Raw genomic sequence first — 21,823 nt, 5'->3', positions numbered from 1 at the left:
GACTACTGAATTACAACAGAATGTAATGTAAAAAAAATAAAGAAAGAAATTCAAGCAATGGAGTAAAAGAAAACAACAACAACAAATCTAAAATCCACTTAGAAATTACAAACCAGACTTTTCAGAATTTTTGTTCCATGGAAACTTTAAATGTTTTCAGGAAAGAAAGAAAAAGTATTGAATTTTTAATCTAGTGAGATAATTCATATGATTTGGGGAAAAAAACACTTTGGAGGACTGGTTAGTGTTAGGTCAGAGGTTGGACTAGGTGATCTTGGAGGACTCTTCCAACCTAGATGATTCTGTGATTCTGTAATTCTGTGGATTATGCTAATGGATTTGCTATACTACATCTACTTCATCTTTTTGATTTTTTTTTTCCACACAGATTTATTATGAGAATAACTACAAGAGTAGACTTAGCAGCTAAAGATTAATTTAGGAATGCTGGTGAGAAATAACAAATGCTAAGAACAAATATGAGGATGAAAAGGGGGATCATTAAATACAAAAGGAAGCCAGCCATGTTACTTCTACTAGATGTGAAACTACCTCTCCCCCACAGATGGAGCAGAGGTGTAAATGGTGTAAAGCAGCATGAAGGACATGAGGACAAGTTAGCAAGTGAAGTGTATGTATTTTTGAGCTGTAATTGACATGAGCTGAGAAATACAGGAAGTACAGAAAAAATGTATAGTGAGGAAAATAGTCACTAATGAAAACAACCAGCCCAAGGATCTGGTATATAAAGCTTTATGTAGAAGGGGCTATAAATATTCTAAATAGCAGTATTTATGCAGTGCGGCTACAAAAAGGATCTATTTTTAACTAGTTCCTTCTATCTTTACAGAATCTCTGTATTTTGACTCATCAACAAAAATTACACACGCTTTTCTCTTGAGTCTGATATTGTCAAGAATGTGCAGATGGAAAGGATTAGAGACTACAGCAAACCAGAAACTGAGTTAAAATTCTTACTGGCTATGGGGATTTCCAGTCAGTTCTTCCTAGAAAACACTGAAATATGATTTACGGTACCCAATTTATTGCAGAGGGGTACAGTGACCAAACTGTTACTTATAGGAAAAACCTTCTAATTTTTCATCAAACTTATGAGTTTTGTCTTTGTGGCCCTACTTATTTCTAAGCTATCCATGGTCCCAAAATACATACTGGTGAACTAGGAACATTTTATGTACTGTGACTTCTCTTTAATTCTAGAGTTTCAGTGAATTCTAGAATTGTGTTGAATATTATCAACACAATGAAGTGCTTCATTAGAATAAGTCATTATTATAAATCAAGCATTCTGAGATGGAAAATATGAAGTATATATTTGTTTGCAACCTTCCCTTTTAAAAGTTAATGCGTGCTTTATGACCATGTTTGAATTGAATTCACATACATATTTTTTGAGATTTTTGCCTGGTTAAATGCCCAGGATGGATGCACGAGAAAGGCAGAATTAGGCTGAAGGGATATTCTCAATTTGGAGTGCAGCAGAAAGGATGTAATTAGTATTCATAACTTGAAAACCTGGAGTTACCACTGTGATCATCTGCTCTGTGACCACCTGATCTCCAGAACAGAGACCACAGAATTCTCTCAATAATCCCAATCAAACAGTTATAGAGATTATATGTGTGTTTTATATGGAGATTTATATAGAGATTATTTATATGTGATATTTCCAGTACTTTTAGGGCCCTACAGGAAAGCTGGGGAGGGACTCTTTGTCAGAGAATGTGGTGATAGGAGAAGGGGTAATGGCTTTAAACTAAAAGAAGGGAGATTTGATTTAAGGAGGAAATTCTTTACACTGAGGGTGGTGAGGCCCTGGCACAGGCTGCCCAGAGGAGCTGTGGATGCCCCATCCCTGGAGGTGTTCAAGGACAGAGATTTGAGCAACCTGGTCTGGTGGAGGTGTCCCGGCCCATGGCAGGGGGCTGGAGCAGGGTGATCCTCACGGCCCCGTGCCAGGCCGCGGGGCGGGAGATGGCGGCGGCGGCGGCTCCGCCTCCGGGCCGGGCCGGCCTCCCGGAGCGGGGCAGGGCGGGGGGCAGCGGGCAGGCGGGCGGCAGCCCCGGGGAGCATCCCAGGGCGGCGGCGGCGGCGGAGAAGGCGTCCCGGCGGCGGGATGGTGACGGTGGTGACGAAGCTGGTGCATTACCTGCACCTGAGGTACGGGCCGGGGGCGGGACGGGACGGGCAGGGACACACTGGCGAGCCTGCGCCTCCCGGGTGGCGGGCGGGAGCCGGAGTTTTCCTCGCCCGCACAGGTGCCCGAGGGTTTCGCAAGAGGTCCGAAGGCGAAAAGTGTCGCAGGAGGGAGCTCGGGCTGAGACAGAAGCGCAGGTGGTGCGGGCAGGGATGTCCCCACCTGGCGCTTGGGCAAACGCAGAAGGCATTTGGGCAGGAAAAACCTTTGCCGGCACCTTCCCCTGCCTCCCTTCTCCTGCTGGGCAGTGGTTGCTTGCTTAGCAGCATGATGCTGCTGCTTTTGAACCAGAGCGTCATGGTTTTGGTTGCTATATATCCATCAGATAATAACCAAAAAAAAATAAAAAATCATCTGAATTAGGAAGCAGCAAATAATGCAGGCAGAAGAGGGGATGCAGCGAAACAATGCAGTTAATTTCTTGAACCATCAGCAGCCCCATCACTGTTGGGTGTTTTGTAGGTATCATGAGAAAGGATGCAGAAGTTTACCAAAGTTTTCCAAACTTACAGGTTTACCAAACTTACAGAAAGCTCTTCTCATGCTGAATGAGCATCAGCTGCGAGTGTCTGAAAATGTGCATGTCTGGAAATGTAACAAATGGGTGGCCAGTGGCCCCTCTGAAGGCACAATTTGGTTGTTTTAGTACTGACCGAACAAAGTGCATAGAATTAGGGTTAGGTGTTTAAATGTCCAGCCTACTTGCTTTCATGGGGGAGGCAGAGCTGTTGGAGATGTTGCTGCAAAGGGGTCTCAGTAAATGCACCATGCTAAGAAACTGAATATTATAGTGCTGAATAAATGTGAATTAGGACAAGTTTTCATTTGTCACAGCTAAAAAGGGGACAAATATTTCACTGAGTATCGCTGGAGTAGCAAATAGTGGAGGTAGCTGGAAGGACATGAACGAGGACAAGGTGTTCCCTGGTACCAGTACTCTTCAGCGAGAGAGATCATAATTTCGCTCTGGGCAGAGAGGGGAAGGGTACTCTGTCATCTGCAGGCTTACAGTGCAGCTTGCTTCTAGCACAATTGCGTCTAGCACAATTTTTGTCCATCCACCACACGAAATTATGACTGATAGGTCCTGTGTATTTCGGGCGATGCCATTCAGGCACAAACAGCAACTATTCAGCGTTATAGTGGGCTTATTCTGTGCTTCCATTGGCAAGTGGCCAGCAGGATAACTACGACCCCAGAAAACAGTGGAATACGAAAGAGAGTGCGTAAACATGAGATTGTATAGCATATTCATTAAATAGTATACTTTACGAGCTCTGATTAAACCATCTTAGTAGGCTTCTGGTTAGCCATGAAATAATATTTTTTTAATTTACATGAGAATGGAAATAGTAAATTAAAAAAAAAGTAACAGCAAGGAAATAGAAAAAATAGCTATTTTACTGAGTGAAGAATTGATAGGCAGCTGGAGTGCTGGGAAAAATGCTTATTGTCAGCATTGTCTCCCCATGAGTGCAGCATACAGTTAAATGGTAAGGTGCTTGGGTCAGCTGTCATCTTTTTATTCTGTGTAAATACTTAACCAACGAGGCCTGGTTCATGAATTGGATTTCAAGGTTCTACCACAGTTAAGTGAATAACTGTTGTGCTAATAATGTCATAAGAAAAAAATATTTGAATGTGAAGGACTGTACCTACTAAGTTGAGAAAAATACAGCTTGTGACAAGATTAAACTATGCCAATAAAATAGTACATTGAGCAGCCTAAACAATGGTTATAATCAGATCCTCTGGGAATCATAATTATGCCCTTAATTTAATACTTACTGAAAAACGGATAATTAATTCAAATTGCTACAGGACTTGCACAGTTAGCAGAAATATAGGAATCATATGAATCTTTTTTAGCTTTTAATTTGACATCATTGCCAAAAAAAAGGATCCCAAAGCTACAGGAAAAATATTGCACCCTTGGGTACTATATAGCAATTCTGAAAAACGCCCTTTCTGAAAATCAGAAGTAAATACACCGAAATACAGCAGTCATAGTTGCTAGAAGAAACCATGTAGCAGTACTTGGTCTCTTACCTTGACTAATTAGCCCTTACAGAGGATGACTGTACCCGTTTAAGTCAACAGCAACAGTTCCCATTCAGTTCGGCCATAAACTTCTAATTGGCTTCAGTCAGACAAAAGCAGGCTCACTGAATGGGAATGGATCAGCCAAGAAAATAATTGTAAAAAACACTGAGTTATGATCAAGGGTGGGATGTTTTCATATAAATATGCTTTACATAATTATCTCCACATAAATAAAGATCACACACCATGTGAAAGCAGAGCACTATACAAAAATGAGATGAGCAGTGATTCCTGAGAACAACAGACAAAAGAGACAGCGGCAGATAGAACAGCTCCAGAGCACACCAAGCAACACAAGCTGAAGACAAAGACATAGACCCGTGAATGTAAGACATTTATCAGGGGAGTGAACATTTGAAGCTACCAAGGATATTTCCACAGTAAATTGTACTGCAGAAATTTGAATTGAAGCATATTTATGTTAGGTACAGTTTCTATTTTAGAAAAAATTAAATAATTAAGCTACATGGGTAGAAAAGAACAGCCCCAGACTTGAAGTGCTTTTTTGGAAATGCAATATTTGTTACAAATTACCTGTTTTTATAACCCGCCTCAGAAAGTGGCCGCATGAAATGCAGCAAGATTGTTAATTTAAACATCAACAAATAAACCATTATTTTTCTCAGAGTGGTCGTGAGACCCCTGATATGTGCAATTTTTATATTTTTAAAAAGTTGGTCAGCAAATAATACTTCTGGTAGGGCTGTCAGTCCCATTTTCTTCCAGCCCTCTGATTACAACATCTTTATGCTCACCGAGAGGTCTCACCAGGTTGTACAGGGTTTTGGTATGAGTACAGACTTAATTTGCTTCATAAAAGTCCATGATCTGGGGTCTGTATGGTTCAAGATGTGGCTGATGGACTGAACACTGCCTGAGGAATATTTCTGGCAGGTCTGGCAAATTTTTCTCAAAGGACCCTGGGACTAGGTTTAGATGGGGCACTACTGCTGCTCCAGCACCTTGTTGTGTGGCTGTTAGTTAGCTTGAGGAAGGAGCAGAGAGGCTGAGGAAGCAGTATGAGTCTTCCTCCTGTTTAGAGGTTGAAGCCGTTGTTGCTACGAAAGCACATAGTCTGGCCCTCTTGGTTTGCTATTAATGTTGACCATACTTGGATGACTTGTTTCCGTATGGAACTTCTTTTTAAGAAGTTTCATGCCCCTTTTAGGGCAACCCAGGAAACTGTTGGGATTCCTGAGTCCAGCTGGGTGTCCCTGCCTCCACTCTTCTGGGGACTTGGTACCAGCTTGGCCATCCCTGGTGGACAATGAAGACTACATAGGGTTCTTCTGGGTGCCTCAGGTGAGGTTACACAGCATAGGTATCATTGTATAGCTCCTTCTGCCCTTGCGCTAGTATGCAAATGGTCTGCATGGACCACTGCCTGGCCTTTGATTTCTACAAAGAAATAAAATCAAAGGTATGATTTTATTGTACATAATTTTATTCCATCTGTGAAATTGTAAATGAACACAACCTAACAGAACGCATATTCCTGAAGTGACTTTATTGACTTCTGAAGTTTTTGAGTTCATTTTGTTTACAAACAATAAGTATCTGTAACATAAGATTTTGTTTCTTTGTTTGCTTTTTATTTGATGTACTTACTTGCTGTTGCTTCTTCCACCCTAGTGTAGGAACATAGCACAAGAGGATGCAAAGTTGGGAAGAACTTCCTAGAGCTCCCTAAATCCTACCTTGTGGTTTTTTAAAAGAAAAAAAAAAAAAAAAAAAAAAGGAAAAAAAAAAAGAAAAAAAAGGCTGCAACCTCTAGTTGACTTGATTTGATAAGCATACTGAGCTTTTTTAAAGATTAAGAAGATTAAGTTCTTAGCCTTTCTGGATGGCTGTTCTGAAACTTTGCTCTTCTAGATATTTAGGAATGGATTTCTAACTTTCAAGCTACAGTTATCAATAGAAGGTTTCTGTGCGTTTCTTTTGTATTGATGTTCTCTAAATTAATCTCATCCAAGGTTTCTGTATTTGTGAGTACTCACAGGCAGCAAAATCAGCTATATTATCCTTGCTTCTTAGTTGCTCATACAGAGTAATTCTTTACTTTCCCACGTGATCGTTCCATGTTTGAATACATCTTTCTTGATTAAGAGTGATCAGAGGTGACACTATAATTTTAAGCAATACCTCATCAGTGTTTGATGATATTAACACTTTGCTATCTAGCCTGACACATAGTAGGACTACATATGTAGTTTTTTCTTTATTTCTTTTGTATTGTTGTACGGTGCTGTTGTATATGTTGTATATGCATTGTATGGTCTCATGGCTGTCTTATGAACAATTAATATCTCTCATTTCAAACTGAGGAGTCCCCTGGTTTATAGCACAAAATCTAGTTATTTAGTCTTATATACATACATTTGTGTCTCATGTTTATTTTTTGCAGTCCTTTTATTCATCTATTTTTCCTGTACAATAGCCTGGACTTTCTCGAAATTGATATTCCTAATTTCATGCTATCAGCAAATTTCACATTTTTCTTTTTGTGCCAAAGTTATTAACAAAAACGTTAAATAACAAGATGATTAGTAAGAAGCAACATTGAGAAATTTCAATAGGAAGCCTTCTCTTCCCCCAACGTATCAATTCATTTTTCCATATAATATAATGCTATCTCTTTTCAGCCAATTCTTTCCCCAGTTTATAAACTTGCATCGCTCCCAATCTCTTATTTATGCAACTGTGTATGTAACTGTGATCCTTATGTGGTTTAATAACAAATGCGATACTGAGGTCCATAAAAGTTACATTGGTTGTATCCCACCTTTTTAATAAAACTATTTTACTACCAAACTCTCTATTTACCTTGGTAAAGCTATGCTGTATTTATCACACTTTTCCATTTCCCTCTTCATCTCAGAATATTATTTCATTCAAAGTTCTTTAAGAGACTTGCACTCTGTAGAGCTCTGAGTAATAACTCTAAAGTTGCCAAGACCACAGTTTTTCTCTACCCAAGAGTGTTAGCATAATATATATAATTCAGAAAATAAAATTGTAGAATCATCCCATTTGGAAAAGACCTCTAAGTCATACAGAATCATCTAGGTTGGAAGAGACCTCCAAGATCACCGAGTCCAACCTCTGACCTAGCACTAACCAGTCCTCCACTAAACCATATCACTAAGCTCTACATCTAAACATCTTTTAAAGACCTCCAGGGATGGTGACTCAACCACTTCCCTGGGCAGCCTGTTCCAATGCCTAGCAACCCTTTCAGTAAATAAGTTCTTCCTAATATCCAACCTAAACCTCCCCTTGTGCAACTTTAACCCATTCCCCTGTCACTAGGCATGTGGGAGAATTGACCAACCCCACCTCGCTACAGCCTCCTTTAAGGTACCTGTAGAGAGCAATAAGGTCACCCCTGAGCCTCCTCTTCTCCAGGCTGAACAAGCCCAGCTCCCTCAGCTGTTCCTCGTAAGACTTGTTCTTCAGACCCTTCACCAGCCTTGTTGCTCTTGCCTTGCCTAGTCATCCAGTCCAACCTTTAACCTAGTACTGAAGTCCACCACTAAACAATGCTGGTAAGTTCTAAATCTACACATTTCTTGAAGCTCTTCAGGGATGGTGACTCAACCACGTCCCTGGGCAGCCTATTACAATGCCTCACAACTCTTTCAGTACAAAAATTTCTTCTAATATCCAGCCTAAACCTCCCTTGGTGCAACTTGAGGCCAGATCCCCTCATCTTAATGTGACAAGATCACTTGAGGTGATATATATATATTTTTAATGACCTACTACTGAATTCCCCATTTTATAGGTGAACTGTTTCATTATTAATGGTGAGAGATTATCTATTTGGTCTGAATTAATTTTACCAAATGTTGTGGTTTATCCTGGCCAGCAGCTAAGCACCACACAGCCATTGGTTCACCCTTCCCCTTCCCTCTCTGGGATGAGGGAGACAAATGGGAAAGTGAAGCCTGTGGGTTGAGATAAAGACAGGAAAATAATAATAATAATGATACTACTACTAATAATGTGTACGAAACAAGTGATGCACAATGCAATTGCTTACCACCCGCTGACCGATGCCCAGCCTATCCCTGAGCAGATGCCCCTCCCCCCCCCCAATTCTGGCTAGCCACCCCTATATATTGTTTAGCATAACATGAGATGATATGGAACAGCTTTCCTGGGTCTGTCCCCTCCCAGCTCCTGCTGCACCTGCTGGCAGGACAGAGCGAGAAGCTGAAAGGTCCTTGGCTTACTGTAAGCACTGCTCTGCAACAATTAAAACATCAGCATGTTATTTACACTCTTCTCATCCTAATCCAAAACATAGCACCCTACCAGTTACTTGGAGGAAAACTAACTCTATCCTAGCCGAAACCAGGACTTAAAACTTTGCTTCTGTCTTAAATGTGATTTCGTGTTACACACACATTTTCATCAGTTGTCTGGCTTTTGCTGTCATTCCCTTTATAGAAAACTGAGTCAGAAAGTTTGCTTTTTTTGAGGTGGACATGCTAACACTATTTTTTATTGCAATTCCATTCTTACTGTGTAACAACTTCACTGCAATGTCAGTTCCCTTTTTCTCTGTACTGTCATAGAGTAGTATACATTTGTTTTAATTTAAACTCCTAAGTTTCAGGACCTGTCAGCTGTCAAGACTCAACTTTTGGCAGTTCTCATTTTACTCCTATGCTTTTTGACCTCCAGGACACAGCTTTCTTGTTCTTTTTCCCCTTTTCTTGTAGGTATTTTGCTCATATCAAGTATAGTGTTTAGATAAATCTATTTATTTTTTTCAACTGAAGATACTGCACACTTGTCAGTTGTCTTTATGGAACTGCCACCTTGTTTTCCTTGGAGGATACTGAACATATGAGAAGCCCATGGTGAGGCTGTAAAACAGAGAACTCAAGGTCTTGATATCATCAATATGTAAGCCTGAAACCTTGTTTCTTTTTTAAAGTGACATAGGATGAAAAAATGTGTTCACTCAGCAAAATTCTGTGTTAGAAAAGACACAGTATTCAAGCAGTTAATTCAGGTTATAATGACTAAAAATGATTACTGAAATCTATCAGCTCTACAAAGATGTCAGCCTCTTTCATCAGCACAATTGGCTCTAAAAGATGGTATGTGATTATAGCTACTTTGAAGTAGCTTAAACCACTTTCTAACCAATTTATGTCAGATGACAAAAAAATTTGAAACTAAATTGAGTGCCCATCCAGCTGTCTCAATTAAACATGGCTGATATGGTGGTGACTCTCATCTGTTTATAGGACAGCTCTTTGATTAAAGAAGGCTATCACCAGTTTGTTTTCAGCGTTTCATTTCTGCCATTTCATCTCTGTGCGATACCTCCCAAAACTACACAAAGGTGGGAGGATTCACAGAGCTCAGGAAACACCATTGCAGTTTTTCACCAGGCTTGCCAGGTGCAGTAGGGAGGGAGAGGGACGCTATTACTGTCTGGAGGTGGAGGCTCTGCCCTTTAGCAGGACCCTGCCAGTGAGGGGAACATCTGCGATAGCTGAGTAATCATTTCCATCATTCTGTTAGGAAATAAAACAATAATAACTCTCCTAGATGCACATACACCATTATTCCCTTGCTCTTCCTGATCAAATACTTATTTTCTTCTGTCTTCGCTGACTTAACCTCTCAGCTGCAGCCGCTCATCAGCAAAACTGACTGCAACGAGTAATTGAACAGCCAAATAATCCCATTTCTTATTTGCTGCAACACTGGTCAGTAGAATCGTTGGATACTTGATTCCTATCATGTATTAAATACAAGTTTTTATCAGCTTTATTCCTCTTTTAGACTTTCAAAACCACCTTCCTAATCTCCAAACAAAAAACTAAGCCCATGTAGCCATTGGAATCCATTAGCTTGAAGGGAATCACTTGCATCACTTGACCAATTTTTTCTCTCTGTAGCAGGAAGATCAAAATGAGATCAGAGATTTAAGTGAGAAGCTGGAAGTACAGCAAAAATTTTTAGAAAATCCACCAAAGAAATTATGTAGGCAAGTACATTTTACGTACTGAAAGTCAGCAAACCATAACAGCTCTTAGCTATGTTTCCCACTGAGCTGTGGGAACTTGAATAATTATCAGATGGAGTAATTAGAGACTGAGTCATTTTCTGGAATTACTGATACACAAGTCAAGCAGTGTTATGGCAAGAAGTTGGTGACTTTGTAAAAACAAACAAACAAACAAAAAACAGTATGTAGTAGCTGCTGTAAAAAATACTCTTCCCACTGAGAGTAGCAGCAACAAGCAATGAGGGAACAGAAATGCATGCTAATTAAAAATGCCCACCCAGGCCTAAACATAGAATACAAGTAAGAACAAGCGGCTAAAATGACATTTGGAGGCAAACTCAACTCAAAGATGTCCAGCAAAAAGGAAGTAGTCATAGGCATTCAGTAAATGTTGCAGGTTTAAGAATTGAGGCCCTCCTCATGAAGGCTTCATGTCCTCACAAAAATTAGCTTAAAATCCAGGCAAATGTTATTCACAGAATTAAAAATCCTCTTTGTTTCTTACTTACAGCCAGTCTAAGCAGGAGAGAGATATCTATTTATCTGATGGCCAGGGTGATGGATCACTTGAAAGTGAATTGCTTCAGCTGAGAATCAGGACCCTTGCTGGAAGTTTACGCTTATTCAAGTGATCACAAGAAGAGGTGACACCCAGCGTCATAATACTTCCATTTGGACACAGAAGGGAACAAAGAGTGTATACTGCACCAGTAATGTTCAGTGGAAAGAAGACTAGGCACCTTCTAAATAGGAATTTTAAACCAAATTGCCACTGCAATTTGAAGGAATGTGCATTATTTTGTGCTTCACAGTCCTTACCATTTCCTCTGTGAGGAAGGCAGTCTCTTTAAGCCAGTCCCTGATAGAAAGGCCATTGACTCTTGCAAGCAGGCATGCGTTATAATCCTAATTGATCAGATGTGCAGATGCATGTGCAGAAAGACGATTACAGTTGTGGTAACATTCTGACAGCTAGGGGAGAAATGTGTTTTAGAACCAGTTTCAATCTGTCTTGGATGATTAAATTGAGTCTTTGCCACGTAAGTGAACTGTGGGACCGACCTTCTCCCCTGTGTCCTACTGGTGTGGGATTAGAGCAAAAGGTGGGTGCTAGAGGAGAATTGGTCTCCCATGCGTTTGCCCTATAGGAAATTCTAATTCTGCTTAAACAGTTTTGGTCCTCTGCTCTTCATAGTAGGAAAGCATATGGTCCCACATTTCGTAGCCAACACTAGCAGTAGATTAACCTCTTAGATAAATGCTACATTTTGCTAGTATGACAGTAAATGCAATTAGACCTGGGCGTAATGACAGAAGATTCCATAGCCAGAGAAAAGCGCATGCTGTCTACAAATTAGAGACCCGATACTGATTTGTAATTATATATATGAGATAGAAAGGTTTATATCTCCAATAATCTTTAAAGACTGCCATCTGCTTCTAGACAAACTTAAGAAGTAAACGTAATTTGGATAAAAACCTGCTGTGGATAGTTAATTCAGTTAGGGGATCAATTTCTAATAAAATTTAAGGATTGGGCTGTGTGATAATCCTTTGAATTACTTGCAGCAGCAAATTTGTCCTTAGCTTTTGTTCCCTGCAGGGTCATAGTGGCACTCTGCTATCTGCTATGTGATATGCCTAATACGGTCAATAACAACTGATGAAACAAAACTGAAAGAATGTAAAGATGACCTCTGTCATAACAGTAATAATAACATTGCCGCTTCTCAAAATGTAGATTATAATAGTGCATTAAAATATATATTTTTAAAATATAATTGTGATGGTGTAAGAAGTTGTTTTTAAGACTAATCCTTTAAAATAGGAATGTGTGCACAGGTACATACACTTGCTACAGATGGGATCAGCAAAGTCCTTCATTGTTACAGGAGGAAGAAGACATGAAATGAGGAAAGAGCAGGACAGGAGTGTTTGAGTAGATGACAGTTTAGAGCATCTTTCTTTTCACAGTCTTTCAGGACTGCTCCTATTTCTGCTCCTAAGCAAGAGCCGTTTGCATGCAGTGAGCTCCCTCATATAGGCTGAACTCCCCCTGCAGTCTATGTCCTTGACAAATTATGTGGAACTCTTTCACTCGGCAGGGTAGAAGGTCAATTTCAATTTGATAAAGAGGAAATCTTGTTGACCTGTATATAATAGATTTAAGTGCAGTATGGGGTGTTTTTTTTTTTTTTTTTTTTTTAAAAGATGTCTTTAGACCCAATGCAGAGATACCATTTAAATGTTTTTGGCTTTGTGTTGCTACTCATCTTGAGATTTATATCAGATTTATAAATCCTGCAAGATATTTTTGCTAATGGAAACATTACTTCATCTATTGCACTACTGGCAACAGAACACAGCTTTCTTAGGTAAGTCAGAAGTTCAGGCTAGTGTCAGAGGTTAGCTGCATTACTCATTTGTGATGAAAGAAAAGCCTCTATTAATGCTTCTGCACTAGGATTAGGATGACTTGAATTTTGTAATCACTCATTTTTGACTGCTGGCATCATGCTGCCATCTGACAACAACTGTTTCCTGTTTGCGTTAATGGAAAAATTCTGGTAGATTGTTTCTTGTGCCATTGCAATCTCAGTGTTATGTGTTCCGGTTGTACTTTATGTTTCCTTAAATATGCATATTTAATGCAATGTATTCTTAATGTATACCCATATTACATATACTATTGTTTATTTTTGTCATCTGCAGAATAAGAATCCAAAGAACCAATGTTGTTCTACACCATTTTTAAAAAATATATCTATAGATAGGAGGGCATCAAGTAGGACAGCAGAACCCAAAACATGTTATGAGAAATAAAACAGACATTTGGTGCACATAAGAAGAAAAAAGAAGAGTAAGCGTTGCGTGTCATGACACTGTAATTTCCGCTCTTGGCGGGAGGCCAAGGGGGAAGCTGGCAGGGTCTTCTGAAGCTCCTGGAGCTGGAAGATCCTCTGTTGCAGGCTGCTTTCTCCACATTTCCTGCTAGCTGCTGCCTTCCTGACGTTAGGCTGCATTTGCCTAAAGTGTTCCCTGAGCTTCAAATTGCTGTAATACGTTGGTGAAGCTTGAAGGTCTTTAACTCACTTGTTTGGTGTTGACACCGTTGGACCGTGGGACAGATTGAAACTGATTTGACTGACAGCTGTTGCTATGCTCACATATATCAAATAAATTTGGTATTGGAGATTAAAAAAAAAGTTACCTAAATAACAAATTATTTCTTGAAATCAGAAGATGAAACATTTTTAATGTTATAATGTAATGTATAAATGAACTCTTAGTAGATAATATTTAAAAAAAAAATCTCTTATTGAGCAGGGGATATACAGAAGAATGACCAGTGTTGGTGTTGGTTGTGAGGTGAGAGAACTTTGCATTAAGATCCTGTTCTTCTCTATTGATGTTTTCTGAATTTAGCTTGGGAACACAATGAAGTGCAGGCGTGGACAGAGGAGAGGGGAAAAAAATCCACATTTCAAGTCAGGCAAATAATTTTATATGTCTTAAGAGCAGAAACTCAGAACTGAAGGATCCTATGAAATACTTTATTGTAATTTCATGTGAATTCGAAGTAGGGATGGATATATCGACAGAGAATCACTGGCAATGAAGAGCACCTGTTTTGCATCCACTGCTACCCAGCGCTGTGTATTTGTGCTGTAGATTGTCCTGAGGATACAGCTCTCTTTAATACACTGAAATGGGGAGAAGGATTATGTCACTGTCAGTTTGGGAACTCTTATGCTCTGCTCTGGACAATTATTTTAAAAATCCTATTGCTGGCAGCAGAAATGCTCAAAGCCATTTCTTAACGTCCAGCAGCAGGACTCCCTGTGCTGGGGGAGCTGGGCTCATGGGCAAGCTCTCCCCGGATCCACTTGCTACCAGCCCAGTGACTGTTATGAGAAGTGAAAGCAAAACTGCTCCCTGGGACACGAGATATTCCTAATGGTAGAACTGAGAGTACAGATGGTCTTACTCCACTTTCTGCTCTTCCTAGCACATTCACAGAGTGAAAAGCAGAATTATTTGTGTTTGAACCCCGTGATCTCCATGGCTGGAACATGCTGTGGACTGAATGGGCAGGGACTGAACTTCTCGTTCACTTCTAGAATCATGCTCTGGAGTTTGTGCAACAAGTTTGTAAATAAGAGGATTCTTTGGACACACTCAGGTAACATTCATGCAAGGATTGTTAGCCTAGCAAAGCACTGGATTCTGCAGTGCTCTTTGGTACTAGCTGCTTCTAATAATGAGGCTGTGTGCAAATATGAATAGTAGGGGCAAAATAAAAATATTACAAGCACTAGTGTAATTGTAATATACAATTAAATATTACAGGCATTTTTATGACACTGCAGAATGTATAAAAAGTGATCAAATGTTTAGGGATAAAATGGAGGGAAACAAAATACATAATACTCTGCTTATGTTGAAGGCCTGTTGTGTAAACTGTATTTAGTGTCATCTTTAAACAGCTGAGTTCTTGTGAGTATTCTCAGGAGGGTTTCTTTTATTTGTACCATCTATCTCAGTTTAGTCTGAAGGAAATACAGTTTATTTAAAGTGCGTTCTTAGGTTGTGTCCCTACTGTCTCAAACATAACACCGGAAACAAACAGTCAGCAGGACAGTCTGTGCACATCAGTGTGGGCAGCGTTATGAGCTCTGGGGATGTGTGAGAATGTAATTTTTTGAAGGACATGGGAGCTGTAAATATATACTGACATTTTATAGTGAGAATAGAATTATTTAAGAAAGTCTTCAATTCAGAGGTATTCTTAATATTTGTACATTTCGCCCTAGCAAAATGTATTTGGGAGTTGTAATTGTTTAACTCAAAATATCACTCAGAAATTTGGAGTGCAGAGGACATCTTTTTATTTGTCCATTGACATTTTTGATATTTACATTTCCAATCAGGGTGTAAATACAACAGTTTCGCCTGACTAAAATGCTCCATTAAAATTTAAATACAGGTTTACTTAGCTAATACATAATTCACTGAATAAAGATAACACCGAACATCCCTTGTGAGCTAAAAACCTGGCTTGCAATTGAGAAAGGGGCCTGTGTTCTGCAGATAAGTGCACTGTCAGTGTTATTCTGTGCTTAAAATGCTTCAGCTACAGGGCTAGAATTGAAGAATTGCTTCATCTCTGCGATGCGGGAGCAGGGCGAGCTATGCATCACAGGGCCCAGGTTGAGCGCTGAGTTCCTGAGAGTTGATTGTGTCCACAGCAGATTAAATGTGATCCAGATTTTCTTCAGTGGTGGTGCTTTTAAATCTAATGAGAAAGTTTTATCCTCAGGAAGTTTAAGGAACTCACTCACCAAGTTAACAATGTATGTTACTTAAAAAAAAAAAAAAAAAGTTAATTTTTAAAATGCAGTATAATAAAGGTTTGGGCTTTTTTTGTTTTGTTGTCTTTTTGCTACTGTACCATATACTGTATCATAACTTTTTGTCATTCATACAATACACATTTACACTATTTTTATTGGTGCAAGGAAACAGAATTGCTTTTGCAAGCAATTTGAACACAAAATTTGCTTTATTGGATTGGACCAGAAGTCTGTATATGTGGTGTCCTATCAACACTTAAAACTCCTGTATGGGCATCTTTTAAAGACGGGCTGACATTCGCGCTGCTTTCACCAGCTTGCAAACATATGCTGCCAGGCAGTTCCTGAGTCAGATTTTCTTCCTACAGATTTGGTGATATTCAATGGATTTCTTTTCTGCCAGCATCTCCAGTCTTGTCTTGAGCCTCTGTAAGCTTTTAGCCTCCACAACACCCAATGGCAAGCAATTCCACGGCACAATGACACTCTGTGGGAAATACCACCACCTTCTGTCTGTTTTGAATCTGCTTTTTCATCTTAGCTATAGTTAATTCCCCTTAGTTCTTGTACAGGAAAAGACAGTGAACAATCTATTGGGATTTCTTTTTATTTATTTATTTTTTTTTCCCCTTCAACATTTGTATTTTGCTTAGGACCCAGGCTTCACTTGCAGACTACCTTCCCTGCTTTCCCCCCCCCCCCCCCCCTTTGTACTATAATAATAGCTGATGGCAATATTGCTAGGGTTACATGTATGACCCCTGAGTTATAAATGGTATTTAATATAGTTTGAATATTGATATTGTTTAACATAAACACAGCTTCCATTATATTTTGTTTAGGTGTTGGGGGCAATCAGCCTCTTAACTGCAAAAGTGGTGTGGCTGTGTGACTTAGGCAATAGTTTTATTTTACTATCAATGTGCATTGTTTACTTCAGTAAGCTTATGTTATGCCAGAGGAGTTCGTCATGTACTGTTATGGCTTAAAAGAATTTCTGACATACACAAAGTACAGTACAGAAAATGCCATTGCTATATTTGTAAGTATATTCCCAATATTCATATGCTTTTTGTATATGCTATATATATTTCCAATATTCATATGCCTTTCGTATATGCTATATATATTTTTTGTATATGCTATATATATCCATCCCCAAATATGAACAATACACAGTACACTTGCAATTGTTACAAAGCTTCATTTTAAAGTATTACCCTTGCTGTTCATTAAAGTACTTATCTGCAATCAAATGAACGAGAAATTAGGTTGATTAAATAGTTCCAATATTCTGAATAGCTGGATGTAGGGAGTTCCACGGACTGGAGCAGGATTCGGAGGCTGCCAGTCGTGGTGCAGAATATGACAGTGCCCTGAAGTTACTCCAGTTTCGCAGCTTGTTGGCTGTTAACAAATGATGCATTTGCTTCATGGGGAAAAGCAGAGTTCCATTTTCACCCTTGTAACAAGTACTTTAGGCAGCACTTAACACTTCTATAACTATTATGGTTATATACTCTAATACATATTTCTGCATAACATTACAGCACACATTAAACGTTGTGCAGATTCCTTGTGAAAGCATCTTCCTATGATTACTGTAATGAAATGCACTTTGCATAGATAATATTGTAGAACTTGATGTTTCCACAAATAGATAGCTCTCAAACTAGGGCTATGAAAAGGAAATAATCTTCAGCTTGAAATCTGTTCATAAATAACAATAATCTTTTATAGCAATTCTATATTTTTAGTGATGCCCCAAAGCAATTGAAGAGAAGAAAGTAGCAGGAAAAGAAAAACCAGAAGGATTATTTTGGCAAGCATGCAGCTTTTTCCCCTTAACTTTTTATTCATGAAGACACAGTTGCAAGGAACTTGGCCAGGAGCCCCAGAAACAGCATACAGACATGATCTCTGTGCTTATTCTTGGGTAAAACTAAAACTGAGAGTTTGATGGCTGAGGATTAATTCTCCTAATTTCTGTGAGTAATTTCTGTGTTTCTGCACTCTTGAAAACCAGACTATGTTAGAGTGAAATGTGAATGTTTATTAACAATAGCTGTTTTACTAAAAGACCTACTGCAAATATGGATTGGTACAGCCACTTTGGATTGGTACAGCCACCTACTTACCCAAACGGGTATTAAATTAGTTACTAGTACTCTTATGTTGATAAAACTGCATCTACACTAGGGTCTGCTTTTTTTTCCCCTCCTTTATTTTTTTTTTCTCATTTTTTCCTTTACCAATTCTGGAAGAATAGAAGTGCAAAGTTAAATTGTACCAGGACCCAATGAGAAAGCCCCCTTTCAGTAATTCATCTAATTCTTTTGGGAAGTGCTCCAAAACTGGGTACTGTTGTGATGAACGTGACAGGAAATTTCTTTCTGAGTATGAAGATGAGCTAACCCTTGGTGATCTCATCATTTCAGTGGAAGTACTGGGGGGAAGAATTGTAAGCGAATGAATCCTTATGAAGTTTCAGGTTTCTGTTCCTTCCTCCCTCCTATATATTTAACCAAGGAAAGGGAGATGTAAGTATCTGATCGTGTTGCTGTTTCATAAAAGACCTATGGACTGCAAAGAGTGAAGTTTAAATAAATCAAACGGTGATCTAACCAAAAAGCACAAATAAAAAGCAGAATTGGAAAATACTTGTTTGTCCTAAAATTATCTCCAGTGAACAGAAAAACAAAGAAAAAGCACTTTAAACATTACAAATGTTTTGTGAATCCAAAACTCAAAGTGAGGCCAAGCAATTTACTCTAGTAATGTCTTTATTCCTCAGAAGAGAATTCACAAGCCCACACTGACAGGGGACCAGTCAGTGCTCCAGCTGCACCCAGCACTGCTTTAATTAGTGGCAAAGAAAGGGCACTGAAGTCCTTGTAGAAGCCAGTTTAAAATCTTCCTGTACAAACGTCATGGCAGATAATGCTGGGGAGAGGATGAGACTCTCCTGCAGCAGCTGATCACAGATAAACGTAGCAAGTCCTGAGGCAGAGCTGTGCTTTCGGTGTAGTGCTGCATTGCTTATCTCTCCCGAATCCTCTCCAAGAGGAGCATGAGGCAGCCTGGTGTCAGGATGGGAACTCGGGGCTGAAATCTTAGTCCCAGGAAACAGTAAAAGTTTAGGCTCTAACCCTGCTGAGGTCAACGTTTTGCTTCACATGTTCTAGCTACAGAAAAGCTAAATGCTACTGTCCTGTCATTTTTAACCTCATTTCCAAGGCTTTTTCATGCTTTGATTAAGTAAGGCTACCTTCTTCACAAGCACTGATGATCCCAGCTGTGGAAATCTGTTAGTTTCTAGTCTTATGACATATGCATTTATCATATCATTTATCAATTTATCTTTTGTGTATTTATCACTTTTTGTCTTATCTGTCTCTACTAAGAACCTATCACAATTATCTGGTTATGTCGATTAGGCAATTACAAAATTTGGAAGCAAATGCTGGTCATTGTATGTCTGCATATACAGTCAATGAGTGAGGGAAAACATTTGGACAGTATCCGAGCCTTGCTTGTTTGTATGGGGCACATGTGCTGGTTTTGCCAGGTTTTTGAGTTGTCTTTCACCTTAACACACTGTAGCTTGTCCTCCTAAACCTAGATTAGGCGTGATAGCACAGACAGAAGCAAAGCACAGTGTAATTAGTAACAGTGAGTACTACCTGATTACTCTAACCTGCTGAGCTAATATAAATGATACTTTTATGATACTTGTTAATGTCACAGTTAAAATTCTGAGCAAATTGTAGACTGTGGTGAAGCAGTGGTGGAGTAACCTGTGTGCGTGGTTGAAGCCTTTGGATGTCAGCCAGCGGGTGGCAACTGGAGGAAAGCTTCGGTGGGTGACCATCCCCATGTGCACTTCTACAAAATGTCCCAGAATAGCATTACATGAAGTAGGTGCTAAATTCCCTCAAGAGCGGCAGAGCTGATGGTATCAGAAATCTCTCTTTTGTAGGTAATATATTCTGCCAAATTTTAATTGCCATGCACGCTCACATACAAAATGAATCTTTTCAGTGAGAATTTGTGAAATACCCACCTTATATTACTGAAAGTGCTTACTTCTTGCAGTACAGTTTTAAAGATGGTAGAAGATTAGTTTGGAAATAGATAAAAGAGTTTTTATAGCTGGCTTACTCTTCAGGGATTGTCAATATGCATACTTACTGATAAAGAGATGATGCTGTGGCTGGAATAGATGCACCCTTTCAAAAACGTCACCTTTCATTAACACAAAATGCGCTCCTCAGTTCCTTGCCCCTGTCTGTCATACACACGTTCACATCATGTAAATTAACACTGAGCTTTCTTTTATGGTTGAGGAAGGTTGGAAAAGAGAACCTAATGATTATTTCATATTTGCAGAGAATCTGTTCCCTGCCAAGAAACTGTGATGGACTGATGTGAATTCTGAGATGGAAGTACTAGTGACCAGATCGTAATGCCTGCTGGCAACTTGATTTTGTACTTAGCAAAAATACCTGAAAGTGCAGGAGGGATGGTGGGCTCTGATCCTGGGAACTGCTTTTTATCTCCGGGTTAAATGAATGCCTCCCCTGATCTAGGTTAGGAGCACCATTTCCCTTGTTCTTTAAGTGACAACAAGGAGCCTTCCTTGCCCCATGCTCTGGTGACAGTTGTGTGCTTCAGAGCTGCTCCAGGGCTGCTTTCCCTTGTGCTGGGTATGTGGACAAAGCTCATAGTGAAGCCACACACACTACATCCTTATAGACTGACATTTCAGGAGGCTTGGCCAGTTTTGTATGTTATGTGTATTACACATGCATATATAGAAAATGTTTCCTTATATGCATGCTTATTTATAGGATGCTTCTGTTTCTTTTTTCTTTTTTTTTTTTCTTTTTTTTTTTCTTTTTTTTTTCTTTTTTTTTTTTTTTTTTTGGACATATGGTGAACAGTATTGTACATCACGTGAGTTATTAAATAACAAGATCCTATATTGATTTATATCAAAGTGAATCTGACTGCTGTAACATAAATACCATTTCTTGTGAATATCTTCCAACTGAACTGTAAATGTTATGTTTTTCCTGCAGAAACTACACAGATTATATTCTGCTGTAGGCAAACTTTCAAGTTTAGCCTTCTGTAACATCAACTATTGCTTCCAAAACACACAGCGCTGGTACTCTATTCTTGCCTTCTACTTCTACAGCTCTGAACATTGCAGCGCAAACCTGTCTGTCACAATCTCCCTGCAGACAGAGATGAGCAAATTAGCTACAATGAATATTTATTGAATTTATTCATTTGTGACTGTCACAAATAAACCCGTAGAGGACAAAGGCCTTAGAGGCTATGATTTTGATGCTTTCTTTAAAATTGCTTGTGAATAGTGTGTGTGGCAATGCATCAGCCTAGAAATACTTACGAACTTTTAAGTTATTGCTAGGTACATATAGCAATATAGCTGTACCTATACACTCATAGGTACAGCGATAAGCTTGCTTTGAGTTTATTTTTCTTGCTGTATGACTGGTATTTTTTCATCTTTCTCATGGGCTGTTTTCAATCACAAAGAACTAAACAAGCACTCAAGTATTTATTTATTGTAAAAGTTCTTGCACAAGTGTTCACATTAGTTTTCTTTATAGCTTTCATTCAAGCGAGTTACATTTTGAATAGTTATGAAGAGCAAATAAAAAGCATCAGGAGTACTATCAAAAACAAATGATCAGTTTTATTCCTGCAGTTTATGCTTGTGGATTTCTTTGTTCTAAATTTGGTCAGTCCTTTTTGCAATAAACCTATTGGAAAAGACTTCCAAATATCGTATTATTTAATTCAAAATTACAAGTGCTAAGCATTGCTGTCAAAGTGAATTTGTGCAAAAGTCATAGTTAAATATTTGGTTGTGTTGAGTATATTTGCAGAATGCTAGAATAACAGAAATGAGCCTATTAAACTGATAAAAAAGGGGAAATATGGGGACTTTAATTCCTCACTTCTGTTTTGTCTCTGATATGTACAGTTTTAAGAGATGTTGCCCCATTAATGTGATATTTCTCAAACTGTAGTTAGGACTTTACATGTAGTTGAAGTGTGGTGGCCTTCTTTTGCAATTTAGCTGAA

General features: G+C 39.0%; 1 protein-coding gene across 1 annotated transcript in view; it reads left to right on the top strand.

Moving 5' to 3' along the window:
* The first annotated feature begins 2,093 nt into the window (after positions 1 to 2,093).
* ARHGAP18 (Rho GTPase activating protein 18) overlaps positions 2,094 to 21,823 on the top strand; it is a 90,699-nt gene continuing 70,969 nt past the window's right edge. Inside the window, exon 1 of the mRNA XM_032184157.1 lies at positions 2,094 to 2,181. Within this exon, the coding sequence (XP_032040048.1) occupies positions 2,138 to 2,181 (44 nt within the window). The 5' untranslated portion in view covers positions 2,094 to 2,137. The remainder of the gene's footprint in view (positions 2,182 to 21,823) is intronic.

This window comes from Aythya fuligula, chromosome 3 (assembly GCF_009819795.1).
Source record: "Aythya fuligula isolate bAytFul2 chromosome 3, bAytFul2.pri, whole genome shotgun sequence".
NCBI lineage: Eukaryota > Metazoa > Chordata > Aves > Anseriformes > Anatidae > Aythya > Aythya fuligula.
Note: the sequence above shows the minus strand (reverse complement) of the source record. Positions and strands in the feature narration are given on the sequence as shown.